Source organism: Astyanax mexicanus, chromosome 12 (assembly GCF_023375975.1).
Source record: "Astyanax mexicanus isolate ESR-SI-001 chromosome 12, AstMex3_surface, whole genome shotgun sequence".
NCBI classification, from domain to species: domain Eukaryota; kingdom Metazoa; phylum Chordata; class Actinopteri; order Characiformes; family Acestrorhamphidae; genus Astyanax; species Astyanax mexicanus.
Window position 1 is genome coordinate 3,943,597 of NC_064419.1, and position 24,270 is coordinate 3,967,866.

Here is a 24,270-nt window from a genome sequence, read left to right on the forward strand (position 1 = left end):
TGATTGACATGTATGATCATTATCCTTGTGTAAAAAAAAGACATAAAATAGAATCCAAACTTCGAGCGATTGCATTTTTTTTTCAATTGCTAAAACAGTTTTATAAACTAGACTGGTTTTATCAAAATTAGACCTTTTTGCACAACAATTTTCTATATTATTGCAATAAATTAATTTAATCATTCAGTTTTCAAGGTATTCCTTAATTAACTTGTTTTTGATTTTAGTACATCCTTATTTTATTTGATCCTTTTTTAACTTTTTGCATAAAAGTTATAAAGTTAAAAGTTGTATCACTACCCCTCTAATGTGCAACATGGGTCAAAAATGGCCTGCGTTCTTTTTCTATGGAACTTCATGTATCTTAGCAATAAATCAATCCAGTCATTCAGTATCCAAGGTATTGCTTAATGAACTTGCTTTTAATCATAGTACAGCCGTACGTGATACCAGATTTCTGTCTAAACAATTTCACACTGTTGGGCTTAAAGAAAAGCACTCATTTTAAGTAAGCTTTACCAACAGCTTTACCATTTTAACTCAAATATTTACTGGTCAATTAAACATTCAAACTACACACTAAGAAAAGTAAGTACAGATTTGTACTTAAAAGGGAACAAAGCTTGTCGCTGGGGCTGTACCTTATATTGAGGTACAAAAAAGTACCTTTCCATGAAAGTCCTTTTTTGTACCCATGGTTTTTGTGCCAGTTAAGATTATAAATATATTAAACATTATCATCAACTAAATATGGATCAAAAACTTGATGATCCAAAACTACCTGGCTTTCAAATAAAAAAATGTCCAATTAAAGTATATACTGTTTAATAGTACAGTGATACAGAATACTGAGTGCACCTTTTGGCTGCAGGTTAAATGGTACAAATCTGTACTTATTGCTGTTAGAAATTACTTTTTACTTCAGAGGAAACAAATCTGACCCTGTTAAAAACCAATATTGTACCTTTGAGGGCACAATTATGAAGAGTGTACCTTTGAGTACAAAAAAGTACTCATATCATACCTCTGTTTTTAGAGTGTATTTAAACCAATTAAAAAAATTAAAAAGCTGCAGATGGGGTCTTACCTCGGACTACAAAACCAAAACTATTGCCTTCTTTCTCCAGACACACCTCAATGGTCTTGGAGATCACACTGTTTGGATTGCTGGGAGCTGATGGAGAGAGGGAGAGAGAGAGAGTGAGAGAGAGAGAGGGATAGAGAGAGGGAGGGAGAGTCATTAAGACTGCTGTTAGTCTAATCAAATACAGCATCCTTTACTTATAGTACAGAACACAGGGTGTTAGAGCTTCAGCATAATGGTGAATTGGAAAAATGCACTATATTGCCAAAAGTATTTACTCATCTGCCTTTGAACACATACAGCTCTGGAAAAATATAAAATAAGAGATCACTTAAAAATGTAAAAGAGTTTCTTTGATTTTACCAAATTGAAAACCTCTGTAATAAAGTCAACAGGAAGATGGATGATCACAAGCCTTCAAACCACCAAGCTGAACTGCTTAAATTGTTGCACCAGGAGTAAAGCAGCATAACGTTACCCAAAAGCAGTGTGTAAGACTGGTGGAGGAGGAGAACATGATGCCAAGATGCATGAATTAAAAACTGTGATTAAAAACCACCAGGGTTATTCCTCCATTTAGCTCTACAGCTAACCTGTGCAGTAATCGATGGTGAATACATGAATACATGTTTTTAGTCTATACAGATTTTTAAAATATAATAGCATTTCACCAAATTGACTGAAACTGAGTGTTCTTCCACATCTCCTGTAACCGTGTGACATCCAACAAGAGACAAGCTGAGGATTCAGTCTTCAGTCAGTGACGCCAGTATTGAGCAATATGACGAAACTGCTCTTCACTTTAATCCAGAGCAGAAAAATCCAGCTCTGAAGATCTATAAAGACAGCTTATGGCAAGACTCGCCCTTTTCGCTTCTTTCTGTGAGGATAAACAGTAAGTGACAGCAGATTTTTGCTTACAAGTTTTCATACAAGACCAGAAACAACCAGGTGGATTCCTCAATCCACATGACGTTATAAAAGCTTAATTTTAGTCGTTTTTTTAGCAGCTAACAGAGAAACATAAGAAGCAGAAACTTTCGCACCGTTTTGAAAAGGTTCCAGAAAGTTTAGCCTGTAGTGTTACAAAAACAACGTTTCAGGAATGTTCTAAAAACAAAGGACATATTATTTTTTTGCTTTACAACATTGTTAGAATGCTAAACAAACACTATGGAACATTATGGAACCATTAAAAAAAACAGTCCCAAAGCTACAATTTAAAACATTGACACCAGTGATGTTGCAGCAACGTTACCAGAATGTTTAAAATGTTATATAAAAAAAAAAAAAACATTATAAACACATCCAGAAAAAAATTTGACAGAGTGAATTTTCTAAGAAAATGAAATATAATGTTCAGAAAATCTAATATTCTACTAATCAAAAATTGTTTTCTGGGTTTGCTGTGATATACATATCATATCATACATACATCATATAATATCATATATAGATGCTTAAGAATGCTGTAAATAATAAAGAATTGAGACATTAGTTAAAAAACTGTGATGAATAATAATGTCTTAACTTGTGTCAATAATAATTAGTTGAGACATTCTGTAAAAAATTTATTTTAAAGTGTTACCAGCTAGGTCACAATGAAATAAATATAACATTTATTTCAACACTCACTGCAATGTGCCCAAATCTCTTTTTACACACTTGATTTAAAAAAAAAAAATACATTTGCAGGTCCATATAGTATAAGAATCAATATTTAAAAATTTTCTTAAAAAAATGTATTACCAAATTAACTATTTTAAACCTCATTTTATGTCGAAGGATAAAATATAAAGTTTTTGTTACTTTAAATTTTTTAAGATAAGCTCTGTTCTGATTGGCTTGCAGAGCTGAAACACTTCTGAGACCTGTAAAATAAATAGGCGGGGCTAAACTGTGGTAGGCTGAATAGGTGGAAATATATAACAAACATAAGTAAGTTTGTTTTTTTGACAAATTTGAAAAAATGGGCTGTTTTCACTGCTTTATTTCTGTGTAAATGTGTTTGTTAGTGCGGGTGTGTATAAAGTTCGTACCGAATGGAGGAAGCTCGTACTCCACCTCCAGCACCACTCGCTCTCCGATGTTCTTCAGCATGCTGATGATCTCGTCATGCCTCAGTTTGGACAGATTGATTCCGTTCACCGACTTTATATAGTCCCCCATGTTCAGCTGATCACTCCTGGAGGTCCCAATGAGAGGAAAGAAAAATTAAAAAGGAGATCTCTTTAACCCTTGTGTGGTGTTCATATTTTTGTTACTGGTTTACTTTGTTACTTGTATTTAATTCAGCAAAATTAAGCAATTTTACATTAAAATGCTTTACACATGCTTGCTTCACCTAAATTGCAAGCAATATAAACAGCTTACATGGTTAATATTTGCCCTTTACCTTTCTTATGTTACATTTCTTTTAAAAAGTGCTACTCTTTTTTTATTAGTTTTTTAATAAAATGTAAAAAAAAATGAATTAAACTGAAGATATGAGTAGAAAATTTGTTTAGTTTCAAGTTTACAAATGAAGCAATGTTTATTAGCCCTTGGCCAAACATACTGTATGTAATATAAATGTGTGGGGGGGGGGGGGGGGTGTACAGTGTGTGTTTATCGAAAATGTGTTTTGATATATGGTTTTTCACAAAAAATGAGCCAATGCCAATGAGTTTGAGTTAGAAAAAATGTTTTTTTTAGTATCATTTGATGAAAAATGAAAACGGGTCCCACAGACCCGAACACCACACAAGGGTTAATTTCTCTGTATAATATCTCTGAATTACACTGCATTGCATAATAAGAACACCTTGCCAACTGTGAAGCATGGGGGTGGATGTATCATGTTTTAAGGTTTTAAGTTGTGTTGCAGTCAGTGGTTTGCCAGAAATGCATGAGTACATGGTGTGTTTTAAACATTGTCACGCTTACAGTATTGTAACATGTATATATATATTGCGATATATTGAATACCTCCTGTAACTCCTGTATCATGTTATATATTGTATCGACCAGTTCTTGCCAACACACAGCCTTTTACAAGTTTTACAACAGCGAATGATACAAAATCTATCAGATGAGATACAAACTGAGGCTTTTGGAGTGTCTTTCCCAAACTAAACCAAGTTGAAAATGTGTGGATAGACCTAAAAAAAGCTGTGCAGCAAGAAAACTCAAAGACTTTTATAAAGAAAATGAAAAGAAGGGCATGGGTAATACTAGCAAATTGATCTCTAAATGAAACATAACTAAGAATTACATTACACTGCATTGCATAATATGAACACCTTGCCAACTGTGAAGCATGGGGGTGGATGTATCATGTTTTAAGGTTTTATGTTGTATTGCAGTCAGTGGTTTGCCAGAAATGCACAATGTTTTACAACAGTGAATGATACAAAATCTACCAGATGAGATAAAAACTGAAGCTTTTGGAGTGGCTTTACTGTTCTAAACATGTAGAAAATGTGTGGATAGACCTAAAAAAAGCTGTGCAGCAAGAAAACTCAAAGACTTTCGTAAAGAAAATGAAAAGAAAAAACCAACTACAAGCACTGAAAGACTTAAAAAAGTGTTTCCATCCATCAGCAGAAGGCACGAGGAAGCTGGTGATGATGTGACTTGCAAGGGAATGGCAAATCAACCGCCGCATCAGTAAACCGCATATTTGAAAAAGACCTTTAAGGTGCGTCTGCACAGCAATGTGATGAGTGTGTGTGTGTGTGTGCGAGTGTGTGTGTGTGTGTGATGTGACCAAAGATGACTCATGATATGCTCTCGCGTGGATGCTAATTTAAGCCATGGTCTCTAGCGGCTGTCACCCAGCGCTGAGCGTTTGCCTGTTAGCACCGTGATAACACACTTAAACACACACTCACTCTGCATAAAGACGTAACTTAGCAAAAAGAACAACAGGGGCTAAACGTTTCCAACGCGAGCACAAACACCTTCCCTAAAACGGGCGTCTATTACCCTCTTAAAAACATTTAAAAAAAATGCAAAAGACAGTTTAGGCTTTTAGACAATGAAAGGGTATGATGTGGACTGATATAGGGTCTATTTAAATGGCAGTTCAGGGGAACTGTGGAGGTCAATTAAGATGATAAAGTCAAGACTCTTAAACTCTTAAAGGGAACTAAACTGCTCTTATGCTGGTAAGACAGGCAAATCAAGGTCTCATATAGCTGCCAATAATAAATATGAATATGAAATCAAACACATATCAAACAAGTAGAGCAGTATTGGCTCAGTGGATAGATTTGACAGGTTTGTTGTCGATAATAAGGATATGAAGTCAATTCTTCGGTTTAAATAAAAAAATATATGTAGCCACACATTAAATAACAGGGTTGTGGGTTCAAGACCTAGGTTTACTAAGACGCCATTTTTAGGCCCTTGAACAAGGCCCTTAACTTTGCTCCCCAGGTACCACAGTGAAGACCGTGGATTTTACAGCTTTGGTGATTAATACATTCACCTTTCAATGCTGGGCGGGGTCTTGGGTTCAAGTCCCTACCTGGGTTGAGGTTTTCCCAGTGTTCCCATGAGTTTTCTCCTGGGATTCTGGGGATTCCTCTCACACAGTCCAACAATCTATCAAGATCAGCTAAACTGATTACTCTAAATTAGTGGGTTTTTAACATGTGGACCTAGAGCTGCATTTTTTCTATTTCTACTTTTTATTTATATTGAAATATAGATTAAATATGGATGCTTTCCACATTCTTTTCTCTCTCTGTCACTCTCTCACAAACACCATTGCTGCTTTTGTATTAATCACCAGTTTATCTCTTTAAGGAGTTTCTTTCTCCATTTTTTAAATATTTTTTATTGATGGTTTTGACTTTTTTGTAATTGAACTGGTACCGGAACATAGTTCACAAAAGACAATCTGTCTCCGACTGTATAAGTGGCAACTCTTAGCGGTATTTAGCAGTTTTTATCAGTTTTACCAGTATTTGGTCGTTTTTAGCAGTTATTCTCTAACCTAACTAAGAATTTCCGCACAGGTACACAGGCACTGCGTAATACAAACACCTTGCCAACTGTGAAGCATGGGGGTGGATGTATCATAAGGTTTTAAGGTTATGCGTTTTACACATGACGGATAAATGGTTAAAAACAGGGTCTTTGACAACAAAAGACCCAGAATCTGCAAGTGAAGCAGCCACTGTACGTCTGATCCAGAGAACGGAGAAAAGCAGCATAAATCCAAATATAGAAAATACAGCAGTGAGTACCTATAGCACTAGGCTTCACATATAGAGAGTCTAGATTGTCTTCCCCAGCCCAAAGCGAATTCTATATAGGTCTATATAGCTATATAAAGCTATTCCGTAATAATCGCAATATAGCAAAGTAACAAATAAAGCTCTGACCTTTGTGATGTTGCACAAGTTAGAATAGTAAAAAGCTCCACCACTTTTTTGTGTGAACAAAATAAAAAAAAATCTGCACATTGCCCATAGGTTAAAAAACACTGCTCTATCTATTAAAGAAATGTTGGGTTTAAATCAGGCTCGGGCTCATAATGACAGTTTATGGGTCGGGCTCGGACAGAACAGGCACAGGTCAGGTCGGGCTTTTTTTTTGGGCCTGATCTAAGCTCTATTCACATGCACAGGAAAACTTTGACAAAGTTGATGCTTGCGCTGTATTTGGTTTAAAATTGCAAATAAAATAAAATAAAATAAAATAAAATAAAGGAATTTCAGGGGGCAGTGGAAAATTTTACAGTGGGCTAAGGTGCTGGGAAATACTCTTCTATATTGTCAAAAACTTGGCTAAAAATGACTTCTTTTCACTACTTATTACATTATATAAGACTTAATATGCAGCACTGCTTACACAAACATGATCTTTATGAAAGAGTCCAAAAAAATGTCCTTTCCAAAATGGAAACGCAAACACAAAAAAAAAAACCTGTATCCCTTCCTTTCAACAGGAAATAATGCAGAAATAAGCCAGCAGTGCACTTCAGTCTCTGCAGAGCATGCGGTGTGTCAGCCTCTGTAACCAGAGCTGCACTGACAGCTTTTTAAACCTGAACCACATTAAATGTGAAGTGTGCTGAAGATCCTTCTTTTCCCACAAACACCGGCACCATGAGTTAGAGTAAGCAAGATTGATTACTGACAGCTGGATACACACACACACACACACACACACACATAACCACACACACAAAGACATTTACACCTGTTGGATTAGTTATTACTAGTGCTGTTATCTTTAACGTGTTATTGCCTGCTATTTACATGGAAAATTTAACGTGTTAATTCAGTTTTAGCAGTGTTTAGCAGTATTTGGCCGTTTTTAACAGTATTTAGCAGTTTTTAGCAGAATTTGGCAGTTTTAGCTGTTTTTAGCTGTTTTTAGCAGAATTTGACAGTTTTAGCTGTTTTTAGCAGAATTTGGCAGTTTTAGCTGTTTTTAGCAGTATTCAGCAGTTTTTAGCAGAATTTGGCAGTTTTAGCTGTTTTTAGCTGTTTTTAGCAGAATTTGGCAGTTTTAGCTGTTTTTAGCTGTTTTTAGCAGAATTTGACAGTTTCAGCTGTTTTTAGCAGAATTTGACAGTTTTAGCTGTTTTTAGCAGTATTCAGCAGTTTTTAGCAGAATTTGGCAGTTTTAGCTGTTTTTAGCTGTTTTTAGCAGAATTTGGCAGTTTTAGCTGTTTCTAGCAGTATTCAGCAGTTTTTAGCAGAATTTGGCAGTTTTAGCTGTTTTTAGCAGAATTTGGCAGTTTTAGCTGTTTCTAGCAGTATTCAGCAGTTTTTAGTAGAATTTGGCAGTTTTAGCTGTTTTTAGCAGAATTTGGCAGTTTTAGCTGTTTTTAGCTGTTTTTAGCAGGATTTGGCAGTTTTAGCTGTTTCTAGCAGTATTCAGCAGTTTTTAGTAGAATTTGGCAGTTTTAGCTGTTTTAGCTGTTTTTAGCAGAATTTGACAGTTTTAGCTGTTTTTAGCAGAATTTGACAGTTTTAGCTGTTTTTAGCAGTATTTGCAGTTTTTAGCAGTAGTTGAAAACTAAAAATACATTTTCAATTTAATATACTTTAAAATACACATTAATGATAAATATACTTTTTATGAATTTTTAAACAATATGCTTTAAATGGAATGTTGTGTTAAAAATATATATATATATATATGTCTTGGCATTAAATACTGCTTAAAGTGCACTTAGTCCAGTAGTATTAAGGTGTACACAATATGTGCATCAATATCAACAAAGTAGTACATTTACAAATTTACAATTTACAAGTGTATTAAAATTATGTTTAAAAAACACAAATTTAAATCTACTTAAGTCTGCAGAAGTTATATGAAAAAGCATTTAAAAGCACAACCTAATTAAATAAAGCTAAATTACAATTGAAATATACTTATTTTGTTTTAAAATAATGCATTTAGTATTTATTTAAGTGCGTATTAATTTTTATGTTGAAAGTATGTACTTTTCCATGTTAGTATACTTAAATGTACTTTCCTTTTACAAGGGTGCCTTTGTTGTAAAGTTTGCCATTTTCCCGCTTCTGTCTGTTTAATGCACCAGTTTATTTACTTATTAAGTTTCCTTGTTCTTTATTTATATTTTGCATTAATAGTTTTTATTTTTTTGTTACTTAAACACAGTTCAAAAAAGAAAATGTGTACTTAAATCACATTCACAGCCTGAACAAGCACGTCAGTTTCCTCTGCTAAGAAACTCAGAAACGCTGCGCCATTAAAATAGCAATCCACCTAGCAAACAGAGCTCACCTGCCTCTTAAAGAGATTGGCTTTACACGCTGATTGGTTAATTGCACGTCCCTCCCAAAACACAATCATAATTAATTAAAATAATTAGTACATGCCTTCGCGCATTTCAATCTACGTAAGTTGTACTTTTCCCAAAGTTACGATGGCAAAGACACACTGATATGCCCTGAATCAAGCTGTACGGTGCATGGTTGACATCTCGCCTATAAATCGCTAAAATAGGGCGCCTAGTCTTATACTTTTATTTTCTAGAATCAGAGCAGAGAATTGAGACACTCACATGCAACACGCTCACACACACAAACACACATACACACACACACACCCTCACTACTCCTCTAATGTCTTCCTGCTGCCCAAAGCTTCACTACTCGGTTTTAATTCTTTTCAATGTCCAAATGAATCCTATGTGTGTGTGTGTGTGTGTGTTTGTGTTGTGTGTGTGTTTGTGTTGTGTTTGTGTGTGTACTTCAGCTTATGTAGTCAAGCCACATCACACTCTCAGGGGTTGATGTGATGCAGCAGCACTGATCCTAAGGTTAGAAACACACACACACACACACACACACGCTAAAGCCTAAAGCCACACACATATGCTTTGAGATTATACTCTCTCAAGTTCTTCAAGTGTACTCACTGCAATGTGTGTGTGTATATGTATGTGTATGTGTGTGTGTGTGTGTATCGGTCACTCACCTGGCTGCCAGCCCTCCTGGTCTTAAGTTTGATACTCTGGGCTTGCCGTCTTTGTCGGAGCCTCCGGAGATGGTGAGGCCGAGACTGCATCCCTCTCTCTTTATCAGCTCCACAGTAGTGAGCCCACGGTGCTCATCTGCACACACACACACACACACACACACACAAATATATATTAAAATTATAGATTATCCATATAGGGGATGGTTCACATACAAATTCAGCCAATTCAGTTTCTTTTTCATACATTTTTTCTCAATTTAGTATTTTCCAATTCCCAGCCACTATTGAGGACTAGTGACTGTGCTGATGCCGATGCTGGTGCCAGTGCCAGGAGGGTAAATGCTGGCATGTGCTTTTTCCGAGTCACATGATGTGAGCAACGGCATCACTGATGCAATGCTGTTGGAGCTGAACACGCTTGGAGGAGAACACTAACTGGTAATTCAATGCCATCAGCTAACAGAGTGCGCTGGCTCAAACTGGCTCCCACTCACCAATTTGCTAATCTGCCGTAACATTAGCACCACTTTCACAAGACCTCTGAATCAACACTAACGTTAGAGGAACATCGTCTCCACTATCAAGAAAGCACAGCAAAGTTCATTTTTTCACAACTGACTCCTCACATCCTGAACATTACCTCTTCCAGACTCTCCCCTCTGGTAGAAGCTTCAGACCATCCAATCCAGCACAACACGACGCGCTAACAGCTTCTTCCCCAGAACTGTAGCACTCCTTAACCACAGTGGGCACCTCTGAGTCTCCAACCTCACTCAAGGAATTGTAGTGAGTGCATTTACACTTCGCTCACTTTGCCTATTTTCACAGCTGTACAGATGTTCTTCTATATGTAAACATCATCTGCATCTTTCTTTACACAATATTTTATTTTATTTTATTTTATTTCATTTCATTTATCTATTGGCTTCTTTTGCTCTTTAGTGCTCTTTTTTCCTTTAGTACTTTTAACTATATTCTTATTCTATTTATTGTGTATTGTACCTTCTTGTGTTTTTTTCAAATCTGTGTTAATAAACTGTTACATGCCATACATTTTCATTTTGGAGATCCAAGATTTTGTCAGAAATCAAAGATATGAAATATGTAATCTAATTTCAGAATGAATATGTTCATTATGTCTGTAAACAAGTGCACACACTAGTAGTCAAATGTCAGTCTGGACCCTGATCCTTTAGGGCTCTTAACTAAAGAGCATCTCTAAAACAGATGTTCTGCGATGAGCAGAAGCAGCTTTTAGCATTTTGTTTATTTTCTAGATGATTAAACACATTTAATTTGATTTGATTAAACTCCATAGGCAGGTAGGATTAAAGCTGCCCATGCACAACCCACACAACCAGAGTCGGGATGCAAATGCAAGACGGGTATATATATATATATATATATATATATATATATATATATATATATATATACACTGGAAGACTGGGAACAACGGGGACAGATAATGAGGGGACAAGACAACAAAGCAGGGCCATGTGCTTAAAGAGGCACTAAACCCCCTGATTTTAGCTGACTCCACCCTCAGCTCAAATTTGAAAAAAAGGCTAAAATATGGGATGGGTAGTTTTAAAGGAGCACTAGGTAATGTATGGGTTTAGAGGAAGGCATTATTAATTGACTGATTTGCATACTATGATGTGATGTGTCTGCCTAACAAAGAGGACACATCATTCTCGTCTATAGCACAGTTCGTTAAACGCTAAACGTGAGATATAAATTTACTATGAATGAGACATCTTGTTTAACTACTCTAGCTGTCTGTAGGAACATTGAGTCAGATAAAAATAAAACTTAAAAAATCAAACTAATTTTAGCTTTTTTAAATCTACACCATGGTTTGGATCTGCTGCACTGAAACTGCTGTCTACAGCTGGCTTTCAAAATGATTATGCTAATGCACAGGAAAACTAGGCTAATTTTAAATATCTTTTTTGGGTTTATATGAAATAATAAGGGATCATTTAGATTAAATCGATTTAAATAGAACAATCATTTTTTTTAACCCACTCCTAGTGTAGAGAACAGACAAAAACAGGGGGCAAGGGTTTTTGGTTTGGTTTTGCAGTCAAACTGCTATAAAAAACAGTAATAAAAATACAGCTCGGAAGCATTTGACTTGCATAGAATCAGCAGGGATTCTGCTCTGAGACGCTGGTGCTGGAATTTACATGATTCAAATCTGTGAAATGATTGCATATGAATGCAGAGTGTTACATCAACGCAGTTCTTAGCAAATATCACTGAAATGCATGTGAGCACGCTGCCACGAGTTATTACTACTGTTTTACTCTGTACAGACTAAATGATCATCACACTGAAGGATAAATCAAGAGTTCTGAGTTTAAAATGAAGCAAATGCCATTTTCATCATTTTTTGTTTTCACCAGTGATGCGTAATTAACAGTGAGTTTTATATATATAAGCAAATAAAAGGTTCTCCACATTTACATATCTTTTACACACATAACTGTTTGTGGATCAAAAAATAGTTCTCCTATTGCATTAGTTTAAAAAGACTATGTAGCATTTTTATTGAAAATGGTGAGCTCATGAAATAAGCTCACTATTATAAGAGTTATTTGTTTTTATCTGTGCCAATATAATCTAAAAAGTTATTATAAATTTAAATAAACATATTTAAAGATTTGCACTCATCCCCATCCCCGCCCAACTCACCAAATTAGTCCCAGCTCCCCATCTCATCCTTAACTCACCACCTCATCCCCAACCCACTACCTCATCCTCAGCTCCCCATCTCTTCCCCAACTCTCTTACTCATACCCAACACTCTAACTCATCTCTAACTCTCTAACTCATCTCTAACTCTCCAACTTATCCCCAAATCTCCAACTCATACCCAACTCCCCAACTCATCCCCAACTCTCCAGCTCATCCTCAACTCCCCAAATCATCTCCAACTCTCCAACTTATCCCCAAATCTCCATATCATACCCAACTCTCCAACTCATACCCAACTCCACAACTTATCTCTAACTCTGCAATTCATACCCAACTCTCTAACTCATTCCCAACCCCCATCTCATCCCCAACGCTCCATCTCATTCCTAACTGCCAATCCCATCCCAATCTCTCAAACTCATCCAAAATTTCTCCATCTCATCCCCAACTCCCTATCTCATCCCCAACTCTTTAACTCATTCTCAACTCCCCAAATCATCCCCAACTCCCCATCTCATCCCCTACTCCCCAACTCATCCCCAACTCTCAACTTCCCATGTCACCTCCTGCTCCTCAACTCCCCCATTCATCCCCAACAACCTTCAATTCACCAACTTCCCAGCTCAACCCCAGTCTCCAACTCAACCCCAAATCCCCATCTCATCTCAACTCCCCAACTCACATCAACTCCCGACTTATCCCTGACTTCTCTAGTTCCTAGCTCAATCTCTAAATAACTTATCCTAAAAGTATATTAAATGGAGCACCACCATGCCAGACAACACAGTTCCTCTTCTTCACAGTTCCTCAATACTGGGGGCTTTATAAGGGTTATAGCATTAAGCATGGTATTAAGCATGGTGCCAATAGGTTCCTGTGTATCTTCTTCACAGAGTCCTGTTCTATTGTAAAGACTCTGTACAGGGATGGATGGGTCAGTGAGGGAGGAATCAGGAATGTTTAGAGTCCACCGGAAAAAAGCTGCAGCTTCAGCACTCACACAGACAAGCTGCCTGTTCCCCTCAGTACACAACACTGTCACTGTATATACACACGTGTGTATATGTATGTGTGTGTTGCCTGGGTCTGTCAGCTTCCAGCTTCCTGTGCTAAACACACAGGCAGAGGTCAGCTGCAGAAAGCAGCATTAAAATGGGTCAGTTACAGTAACAGGAACTGTACTGTTGGCCAAACTGCAGTTCTGTGATGATATTTAAACTGTGGTCATCATGTGACGCATATGTAGCCTTGGGTTTGAATTCTATTTTAGGCTAAATTTGGTCCAAATGTACCATATGTTGCACCAATGTCTCAAGTGACATAATACTGAGGACCACTCAGTCATATTAGCTGATTTTAGATTAAGAATAACTCAAGACAGAAATTCTTTTACATATAATAATAATAATAATAATAATAATAATAATAATAATAATAATAATAATAATAATAATATTAATAATAATACTTGTGTTCTAAATATTATTATAATATTATAAAATAAATAAAATATTGTATTATTATTAGGTAAAAAAGAGTCATTATCATTGGGCAGCATAATGCAGTTAATGGGTTTGTGATTCATACTGATTTACTTAATGTATATGTTTAATTTCACACGAATGACCAATGACTTCTGATGTTTATTATCTTATTTTTAAATAAAAGTTGCTCTGGATAAGAGCAACTTTAGCTAAATTTAGCTAAATTATATATATATATATATATATATATATATATATATATATATATATATATATATATATATATATATATATTTACTATAACTTAAATGGAAATGGAAGGAATATGGCACATGTGTAGATCTGTAGTCAAACAGGAGACCCTTATTCCAACACACCTTTTAATGACCTTTTTTAAAAACCTTTATAAATAGAGTATAACAATTCGTTTTTTTACACTGATAGATGCTGGAGGTATGTACCTGCAGTTCTATCCTTATATATTATTGGATATTTTGTTCTTGTAAAGCTGTTTTCACCTCAGTTTAAGTCATTTCTTCACAGAAGAATAAAATCTAGTACTTTAAGAATGTGTGTAGAATGCTTTACAGGCTGCCGGTAGCTGTGTGTCGTACCTGCGATGCTGCGTCTCTTTGAGCCCACACTGCTGTCACTCACCGCAGACTCTTTACTGCCTTTAGAATACGGCCCGTCATCTGCAACAATAAAGCAACAACATCTGGCAACCTTGATCACAGATCCATGACATTCAGCAGACAACAATGATGGGAACTCTCCCCAAACACGCACACATACACACACACACACACACACACACACAGAAAGACATATGATGATTTTCTGACTGCTTGTCCATCAACATAACAGAACAAAGAGGAGCCTCCCATTCATGTCCTCTGTGCACAGAGAGCAAAATCACAGTTTCTGTTTCATTCAGATTCAGAATGGAATCAGAATAAATGCAGAAATCAAAAGAGAAACATTTACATCAGAAGCTAATCAAATATTTCAGATTTCTAAACTTAACCTAAACGTTAAAGGTGCCCTAGAGCGAAAAACTATGTTTACCTTGGTATAGTCGAATAAAGAAATTTCAAACAACCTCATCTTTTCCTCTTATTTCCCCTTTTTCTAAAAATCAAACTCATTCATAGGTCTTGGCCATTTCTGTCATGCCATACGTATGATATGTATTCGATTTAGGACCAAATATAAAAATGACACATATCTAATTTGGGAAAAAATCTGATTTTGAACTTTTACACAGCAATGAAAAAATCTGATCTGATCCACATTGAGACAAAAAAATCGGATTTGAGTCACTTTAGCCTGGTAATGTGAACATAGCCTTTGTTTAACTCTGCTTTGAAGTTTGATAGTTGTTTTTAGTTAAATCCAGAGTCCTGCCGTGTTAGTGTAAGTTTCTGGTTTGTTTCTTTAATTGGTTCATTTATTTTTGCTTATTTATTAGATATTTTTATTCTTTTGTTTTATAGTCTTTTGTTTTTGTGTCTTTTTTATGGACAATAAAACCAACTCGCTTTTGCATCCTGCCACTGAAGTGTTATAATTATCTTATCTGCTAGACTAGGTTATACTATGCTCTGAAACATGGCTACCGTGATTTATCATAGTGCACTAAATTGGCCAATAAAAGCACAGCTTAATTTGTATTTGGCCCAGAATAAAACAAGGCAAAATAACAGGGTGGTAAAAAGGCTAGCCAGGCCACATCTGATTTCTCTTCTTTTTTTTCCACAGTTAGCTTAAATATATTGCATTAAATACATTAATATATTGCATTCATTTAAATAAACACATTTTGTGGCACCTGTAAGCTTTCTCTCAGGGTATAAAGCAGGGGTCGGCAATTAATAATAAAACAGTTTGGCCACGAGGCAGATATTTCCAAGCCATTATGTGACAGGCCACAAAAAAACAAACAAACAAAAATAAATAAATAAACTGTTTTGTAAAATTAAGTGTAATAGGATGGAGTGAGTGCTACAGACTAGTAGCTCTCCAGCCCAGAGGGTTGTTGAACCCAATTGCAGAACAGTTGATCTCAAACTAGGTATGGCCAAGAAGAAAGAAAATCGAACGGGATCGAACCTGTGTCGTCAGGGTCACGTTCCAATACACTACCGCTGCCCTAGCTAGTGAATTGGGACACAGCTGGGAAAAATTGCCCTTGTAAGGAGATGGGGAGCTCAAGAATGGGAAGGAAAAAGAAAACGGAGTGAAACTAAAGTCACGCCGAGGACGACAGAGAGACAGCAGGGGAGGCATGTAAACAAAAGCTCACCAGAGAAGCATTTTTTTATTTTAATTTTTTTTCATTATCGTTCATCAACTCTCTCTTTCTCTCTCTCTCACACACACACGAAAACACAGTCTACATATGAGCTGATGCTTTGTGAAAAAAAGTAAACTTGTGAAATGATTGTGGGCGACCTGACTCATTTCCTAAGTCAATTAAAAAAGTCTGAAAGTAATTTAGAGCAGAGCACTCCAGCAGCCCGGCTTGTGATGACACCATTCCTGATGTAGGTTAAATGGCGGATGTTCTAACAATGCTGGTGGAAGCTCAGGGCCTATTTTCAGCCCTGCTCTCTTATTTATAGAGCCCACACAAGACCTGGCTGTCACTCCACTTTCCAATATTCACAATGAGCACAGTTTCCTATATAAACACCAGTCAGCCATAACATTAGTACCATGTTAGTCCAATATATTATAGGTCCTGCTTATGCTTCGAAAACAGCTCTATTGGTCCACTACACTGTATACAAGACCACAGAGAGTGTCCTGAAGTAAAAGTTAGCAGCAAGTCTATTCACTACATGACTTTAAAAAAGACTCTAAAAAGAATTTTAACAGAATAAAGCAAAGACTGGGGATCACTATTTGCAAGATAGCAACTAAATAAATTCTTTCTGAGATTACAGAATACATATTACATATTAAATTACAAATAATGTGTATATTCCTGATATTCTTTTGAATATAATACATTTTGTCTGCCTATAAACTTCCCCTTTTCCCCTTTTTTTTTGCTACAAAAAAATTTATTTTGAATATATTCAAAAGATGGATGATCACAAGCCATCAAACCAAACTAAGCTGCTTGAATTTTCACACCAGGAGGGAAGCAGCATAAAGTTATCCAAAAGCAGTGTGTAAGACTGGTGGAGGAGAACATGATGCCAAGAAGCATGAAAAAAATGTGTTTAAAAAACACAAGGGTTATTCCACCAAATATTGATTTCTGAACTTTTTGCATTATTTAAGGTCTGAAAGCTCGCATTTTCTGCAAATAAATGCTCTAAACGACAATATTTTTATTTGGAATTTGGGAGAAATGTTGTCTGTAGTTTATAGAATAAAACAACAATGTTCGTTTTACTCAAACATAAACCTATAAATAGCAAAATCAGAGAAACTGATTCAGAAACTGAAGTGTCTCCACACTTTTTTTTTTTACAGAGATAAAGAAGATGGATAAAGGTGATGGAGAGTGACTCACCGCTGGTGTTGCGTCCTTCTCTCCGTAAACCACACAGCATGGCTGCGACGTCACAAATCCATTCCTTCACACGCCGTACAACGAGAACCAACTTTACTAAACCAATCACAGCTCTTCTGCTGGTCCTGTTAAAGTGGTCCCGCTCCAAAAACAGCTCATGTGTCTTTATTCAAACGTATAGAATCCACAGGCTCTACCCTGTAGAGCCATTCAGTTCAGCCCTGGCACTGGAGCACAGAATCTGCAGTCAGTGCATGAATGAGAGAGTGCATATGTGTGTGTGTGTGTGTGTGTGTGTGCAGAATGAGCGAGTGAATGAGTGGATGAGTGGATGAGCGAATAAGTGACAGCGTGTGACCCTACACATGCACACACGTGTGTGAGTGTGTGAGCGGAGTGTGTGTGTTTTCCCAAGCTGCTGATATCACTCAAGCTTGCCCTCACTTCCAAAACGGCACAACCAAGTCTAGCATTTAGACAGATAACAGATGTCCATTATCCAGAACCCTGCTGGCTGCTGATTCTCTGAGCCACAATTTTTTTTAAATCTATAAATACTGGTTATAGATAAATCTGGCATCCATAAAATATATTAGTCATAGTATGAATTCCAATATCCAGGATGTTGGATGTTCATCAACCAATATATACAATCTCTAGTGTCCAAACTCAAAATGTAATATTCAAAAATATCTACATCACAACATACTCTCTAGTCCTGATTGTCCTTATATCAATGTTTAATCTCTTCTGTCTCAATATTTACTAATAATTCATATGGCTATTTCTAATCTCTAGTATCCAAATAATTACTGATAATCCACAATGTCTAATGGCAATGTCTAATCTTTTTTATACCTAGTGTACAAATAGGTACGAACAATCCATATGGCAATGTCCAATCACTTGTGTCTCAGTAGTCACTGGCAAACCATATGACAATATCTAATCTCTAGTATCCAAATTGGTACAGATATTCCATATATCAAGGTCCAATCTCTTTTCTAGTTACTGATATTAAATGTCTAATCTCCAGTGTCCAAAAAGTTAATGGTAATCCATCAAATCTCTAGTATATAAATAGGTGCTAATTATCCATATGCCAATGTCTAGTCACTTGTGTTTCAGTAGATACTGGCAAACCATATGACAATATCTAATCTCTAGTATCTAGTAAATTGGTACAGATATTCCATATATCAAGGTCCAATCTCTTCTGTCTCAATAGTTACTGATAATCCCTGTGGCTCTTTCTAATCTCTAGTATCAAAATAGCTACTAATAATCCAAACAGCAATATCTTATCTCTTGTGTTTCAAGAGTAATGGATAAACCATAAGAAAATGTCTAATCTCTAGTGTCCAAAAAATTGGTAATGGTAATCCATATGGCGATATTTAATCTCTAGTATATGAATAGGTGCTAATTATCCATATGCCAATGTGTAGTCACTTGTGTTTCAGTACTTACTGGCAAACCATATGACAATATCTAATCTCTAGTATCTAGTAAATTGGTACAGATATTCCATATATCAAGGTCCAATCTCTTCTGTCTCAATAGTTACTGGTAATCCCATGTGGCTCTTTTTAATCTCTAGTATCCAAATAGCTACTAATAATCCAAACAGCAATGTCTTATCTCTTGTATTCAAGAGTTATGGATAAACCATGAGGCAACGTCCAATCAGTAGTGTCCAGTAGCTAATGTCAAACAATATAGCAATGTCTAATCTCTTATGTCTCAAAAATTACTGATAATTCATGAGGCAATTTCTTATCTTTAGTTTCCACATAGCTAATGTTATTACATATAGCAGTGTCTAATTTATTATGTCCAAAGATCAACTATTTATTAATGATCAATATTCCCAGTATTATTTGCCCCAAGATATATTGGCTTCCCAATTGCAAAAAACATAGACTGGTCTCAATTGGCACTAACGATCCACATGGCAAACCTATTCTCTGGTGTCCAAATCGTTACCAATGATCCGCATTAATCTCCAGTGTCCAAAGATATATTGAGTGTCCAAAGGTATACTCACATATCAAAATAATCCTAATCTAGTGTCCAAATGTGTACTGATCAATATGGCTGGGAGTGTCTAGTCTTTAATGTCTGGCTACATATACATATCACATTGTTACTAGTGATACATATGCCAATGTACAAACATTAGTGTCTTAAGATATATTGGCTACCTTTATCACAATAACATTACTCTAGTATCCAATTCAGTACTGATGATCTAAATGCCAATGCCCAATGTTTAATGCCCACTATCTATTGATAACATCTATTGATAAGATTTAACATCAACCAAGAGACTGGCTAGTACTCATAGCACAATGTTCAAACTCTAGTCTCCAAAGATATATTGGCTACATATATTACAATAACAATACTCTAGTGTCCAAATCAGTACTAATGATCTAAATGCCAATGTCAAATGGCCAATGATCAATGTCCAAGATTTAACATCCAACAAGAGACAGGCTAGTACACATACCACAGTGTCCAAACTCTAGTGTCCTAAGATATATTGGCTACATATATCACAATAACAGTACTCTAGTGTCCAAACCAGTACTAATGATCTACATGACAATGTTGGACCTTTAGTGACTACTATTAAATGGCCAATGATTAATTGGCTACTGTCCAAGATCTAACATCCACCAAGACACAGGCTAGTACACATACCACAATGTCCAAACTCTAGTATCCAAAGATATATTGGCTACATATATCACAGAAACATAAATCTAGTGTCCAAATTAGTACTTAGGATCCAAACGCCAAGGCTCACTATCTATTGATAACATCCAAGATCTGGCATCAGACAAGACACAGGCTAGTACACATACCACAATGTCCAAACTCTTGTGTCCAAAGATATATTGGATACATATATCACAGGAACTTAAATCTAGTGTCCAAATTAGTACTTATGATCCAAACGCCAAGGTTCACTATCTATTGATAACATCCCATCTCTACCCTCAGATAAGAGAGTGGCTAGTTCACATGCCACAATGTCCAAATTCTAGTGTCCAAAGATATATTGGAAACATATATCACAGTAACCAAATCAGTGGCAATGATTTGGCAGTCCAAATCAGTACTGCCAATGTAAAATCTTTAGTGTCCACTATCAAATTGCCAATGATCAAAGATCTAACATCCAACAATACAGAGGCTAGTACACATACCACAATGTCCAAACTCTAGTGTCCAAAGATATATTGGATACATATATCACAGGAACATAAATCTAGTGACCAAATTAGTACTTATGATCCAAATGCAAAGGCTCACTATCTATTGATAACATCCAAGATCTACCATCAGACAAGAGATTGTCTAGTTCACAGTGTCCAAAGATATATTGGCTACATATATCACAATAACAGTACTCTAGTGTCCAAATCAGTACTGCCAATGTAGAATCTTTAGTGTCCACTATCAAATGGCCAATGATTAAAGATCTAACACCCAACAATACACAGGCTAGTACACATACCACAATGTCCAAACTCTAGTGTCCACTGGCTACTCCACTCTCCAGTCTACCCACACTGTAATCTCCAAACTCTGAGACCCAATCAGACACCAGCAACACCTTAATCCTCCAACTCCTAACAACCAGTCCGGCACTGGACGTCCAGCTGCAGTCTGTCAAAGTCCAGTATCCCCAGTATCCCCAGCAGCCCCAGCAGTGAAGCAGCTCCAGTCATTAATCCACTCCGCTCGCTCTGTGTGTGTGCAGTAAAGCGGGACAGCAGTGAGAGAGGGTCCAGCTGTGTGTGTGTGTGTGTGTGTGTGTGTGTGAGAGAGATTTAGAGAGAGAGAGAGAGAGTGTGTGTGTACTGCAGCATGAGGCTGAAATAAAAACGCTGCTACACACACTGCACACCTTCTCTCCCTCTGCTCCTCCCTCTCTTCACACTTGTTTCTTTCCCTTCATACTCTGTCCTATTAATCATCTCACACAGGCACACACACACACACACACATGCACACACACACACAAACACATACATGCACAGAGTGTGCTGCGAGTCGCTCCTTGCCAGGGGCTTGTTGTAGTCACATAGTTTACTGTTTTATATCACACACACACACACATATATATATACACACACACACATTCATATATACACACACACACACACACACACACACAACAGCCCCACCCCCTTTCAACTCAACCCCCACCGGCATAAAAACAGTCACACAAACACTTCTTCCTCAGTCCAACACACACACACTTCTGCACACACACACACTTCAGCACACTCTCCCTCTCCAGGGCACTCACGTGCCCATCTCCCTCCATTTAACAGTCTGTTAGCTCCTCTGCTGCCCATGCAAAGAGCCCACCCCACCCCACCCCACGCCACACCACCCCCCCATGCCCGCTCCCTGCGCCTCACAGCTAATGTCTTTTAACTGGCCAGTGTAATGAGTGGAAGCACAGGGAGCTGCAATATAGGCTAATAAAGACATGCTACAGGGTCGAGCACTCAGAGGCAATTCAATTGGAATGCAGTTATTTATTTATTTTTTCGTTTCTTAGTGGAATAGTGGTCTGATAGGGAGTGATAATGATGTTTCACTTCATAACATTAACCCTTGTGTGGTGTTCATATTTTTGTTACTCGTTTACTTTGTTATTTGTATTTAATTCAGCAAAATTAAGCAATTTTACATTAAAATGCTTTAAACATGCTTGCTTCACCTAAATTGCAAGCAATATAAACAGCTTACATGGTTAATATTTGCCCTTTACCTTTCTTATGTTACATTTCTTTCAAAAAGTGCTACTCTTTTTTTTTATTAGTTTTTTAATAAAATGTAAAAGAAAATGAATTAAACTCAAGATATGAGTAGAAAATATTTTACTTTCAAATTTACAAATGAAGCAAAGTTTATTAGCCCTTGGCCAAACATACTGTATGTAATATAAATGTGTGTGAGGGGGGGGGGGGGGGTGTAGAGTGTGTGTTTATCGAAAATGTGTTTTGATATATGTTTTTTCACAAAAAATGAGCCAATGCCAATGAGTTTGAGTTAGAAAAAATATTTTTTTTAGTATCATTTGATGAAAAATGAAAATGAGTCCCACAGACCCGAACACCACACAAGGGTTAAATGTTTGTTCTGTATTTGGGTGATTTTTCTCATTAACCCACTCATTAGGACTCCCCCTATCAATAGTAATGCCCCAACACACTAGGATTCAATGATGTTTCAGCCACCGTCTCTTTTCTTTTTAAACTGCTGCTGATGCTGTAGCACTGCCAAGTAGCATTACAGCGCTAACGCTCGAAGGAAAGCACAGCAGCGACTCGGTTCCGATACATCAGCTCACAGATGCAGCCTCATGCTGATCCACATCACCCTAGAAGTGATGAAGGGAAAGAAAGAGCACCATCTACTCTACCCACCCAGAGAGAGCAAGGCCAACTGTGCTCTCTCTCTCAGGGCTCCGGCAGCTGATGGCAAGCTGCATGACCAGGATTCGAACCAGCGTTCTCACAAATCATAGTGGCAGCGTCTTATTTCCCTGGACCACTCTAAGCCCCTCTAAGAAGGGGTAATTTTAAGTCACAAGATTATATTAAATTTAAGTTAGAACAAGAAAATAATACACCCCGATTACAAGAGGAAACAAACTTTAACAGCTGAATCACAGAAGCACCACCCGGCTCTGGGGCGGCCTATCAGTGACCACTCTCACGTTTCATTGTCTAGAAAGATCTTTCACACTGAGGCCAAATGGCTTCTTACTCGACAGCAACTGTGTGTCTGTGTGTGTGTGTGTCTATGTGTGTATAGTCTGTCTACTGCTCACACCTGTCTCTCCATTTGTCATTTGCACATTGCACACTCCCCACACCCACTTCCCTTATAAAATCCCAAAACCAACACACACACACACACACACGTGCACACATACACACACAGTCACCTCCGATACGTTCACGTCGTATGGCACTGGCTGTCCTGTCGCTGACATTGAGAACAGGGCTAAAGAGATGAAAGAGACAGGCCCTTGTTCTCTCACTTCTGCTTTTATCTGACAGCGCTGCTGATATGGACAGGCCTGCAGCCTCCACTCTACTCCAACCTGCCTCGTCCAATCACAACGCAGCGCAGCCTGGGATTTCTGTTCTAAAAGTAAAAGTAATTCCTAATAGTCAGTTTTAAAAGAACAAAGTAACAAAAGAGATACATATACACATATTTTATAAGTATCCCCTATGATTTACGCAGTATTGTTTATGACTTTATAAATATCAACTAAGATTTACTCTGTGTCCACTACAATTTACTCAGTATGCACCATAATCTAGTCAGTATCAACTATGATTTACTCATTATCCAATATGACTTACTCAGTATGCACCATAATTTACTTAATATCCACTATGATTTACTCAATATCCACTATGATTTACTCAGTATGCACCATAATTTAGTCAGTATGAACTATGATTTACTCAGTATCCAATATGATTTACTCAGTATCCACTACAATTTACTCAGTATCCACTATGATTTACTCAGTATCCACTACAATTTACTCAGTATCCACTATGATTTACTCAGTATCCACTACAATTTACTCAGGATCCACCATGATTTACTAAGTATCCACTATGATTTACTCAGTATTGTCTATGATTTACTCAATATCCATTATGATTTACTCTGTATCCACTATGACTTACTCAATATCCACTATGATTTACTCAATATCCACTATGATTTACTCAGTATGAACTATGATTTACTCAGTGTCCACTATGATTTACTCCGTATCCACTATGATTTACTCAGTATCCACTACAATTTGATCAGTATCCACTATGATTTACTCATTATCCATTATGATTTACTCAGTATTAACTATGATTTACTCAGTATCCACTATGATTTACTCAGTATCCACTATGATTTACGCATTATCCACTATGATTTACCCACTATGCACCATCACTTACTCAGTATCC

At 36.8% G+C, this 24,270-nt stretch overlaps 1 protein-coding gene across 6 annotated transcripts in view; it reads right to left on the reverse strand.

The window, feature by feature from the left end:
- grip2a (glutamate receptor interacting protein 2a) overlaps nt 1-24,270 on the reverse strand; it is a 56,825-nt gene that overhangs the window by 25,832 nt on the left and 6,723 nt on the right. For 5 of the 6 annotated variants that reach the window (XM_049486198.1, XM_049486196.1, XM_049486197.1 and 2 more), the window contains 4 exons: nt 14,337-14,417; nt 9,533-9,668; nt 3,124-3,269; nt 1,088-1,174 (listed from right to left, as the gene is read on the reverse strand). In XM_049486198.1, coding sequence (XP_049342155.1) covers nt 1,088-1,174; nt 3,124-3,269; nt 9,533-9,668; nt 14,337-14,417 — 450 coding nt within the window. Of the gene's footprint in view, nt 1-1,087; nt 1,175-3,123; nt 3,270-9,532; nt 9,669-14,336; nt 14,418-17,248; nt 21,088-24,270 lie in introns of those variants that run through there. The other variant, XM_049486199.1, reaches the window with a different exon arrangement.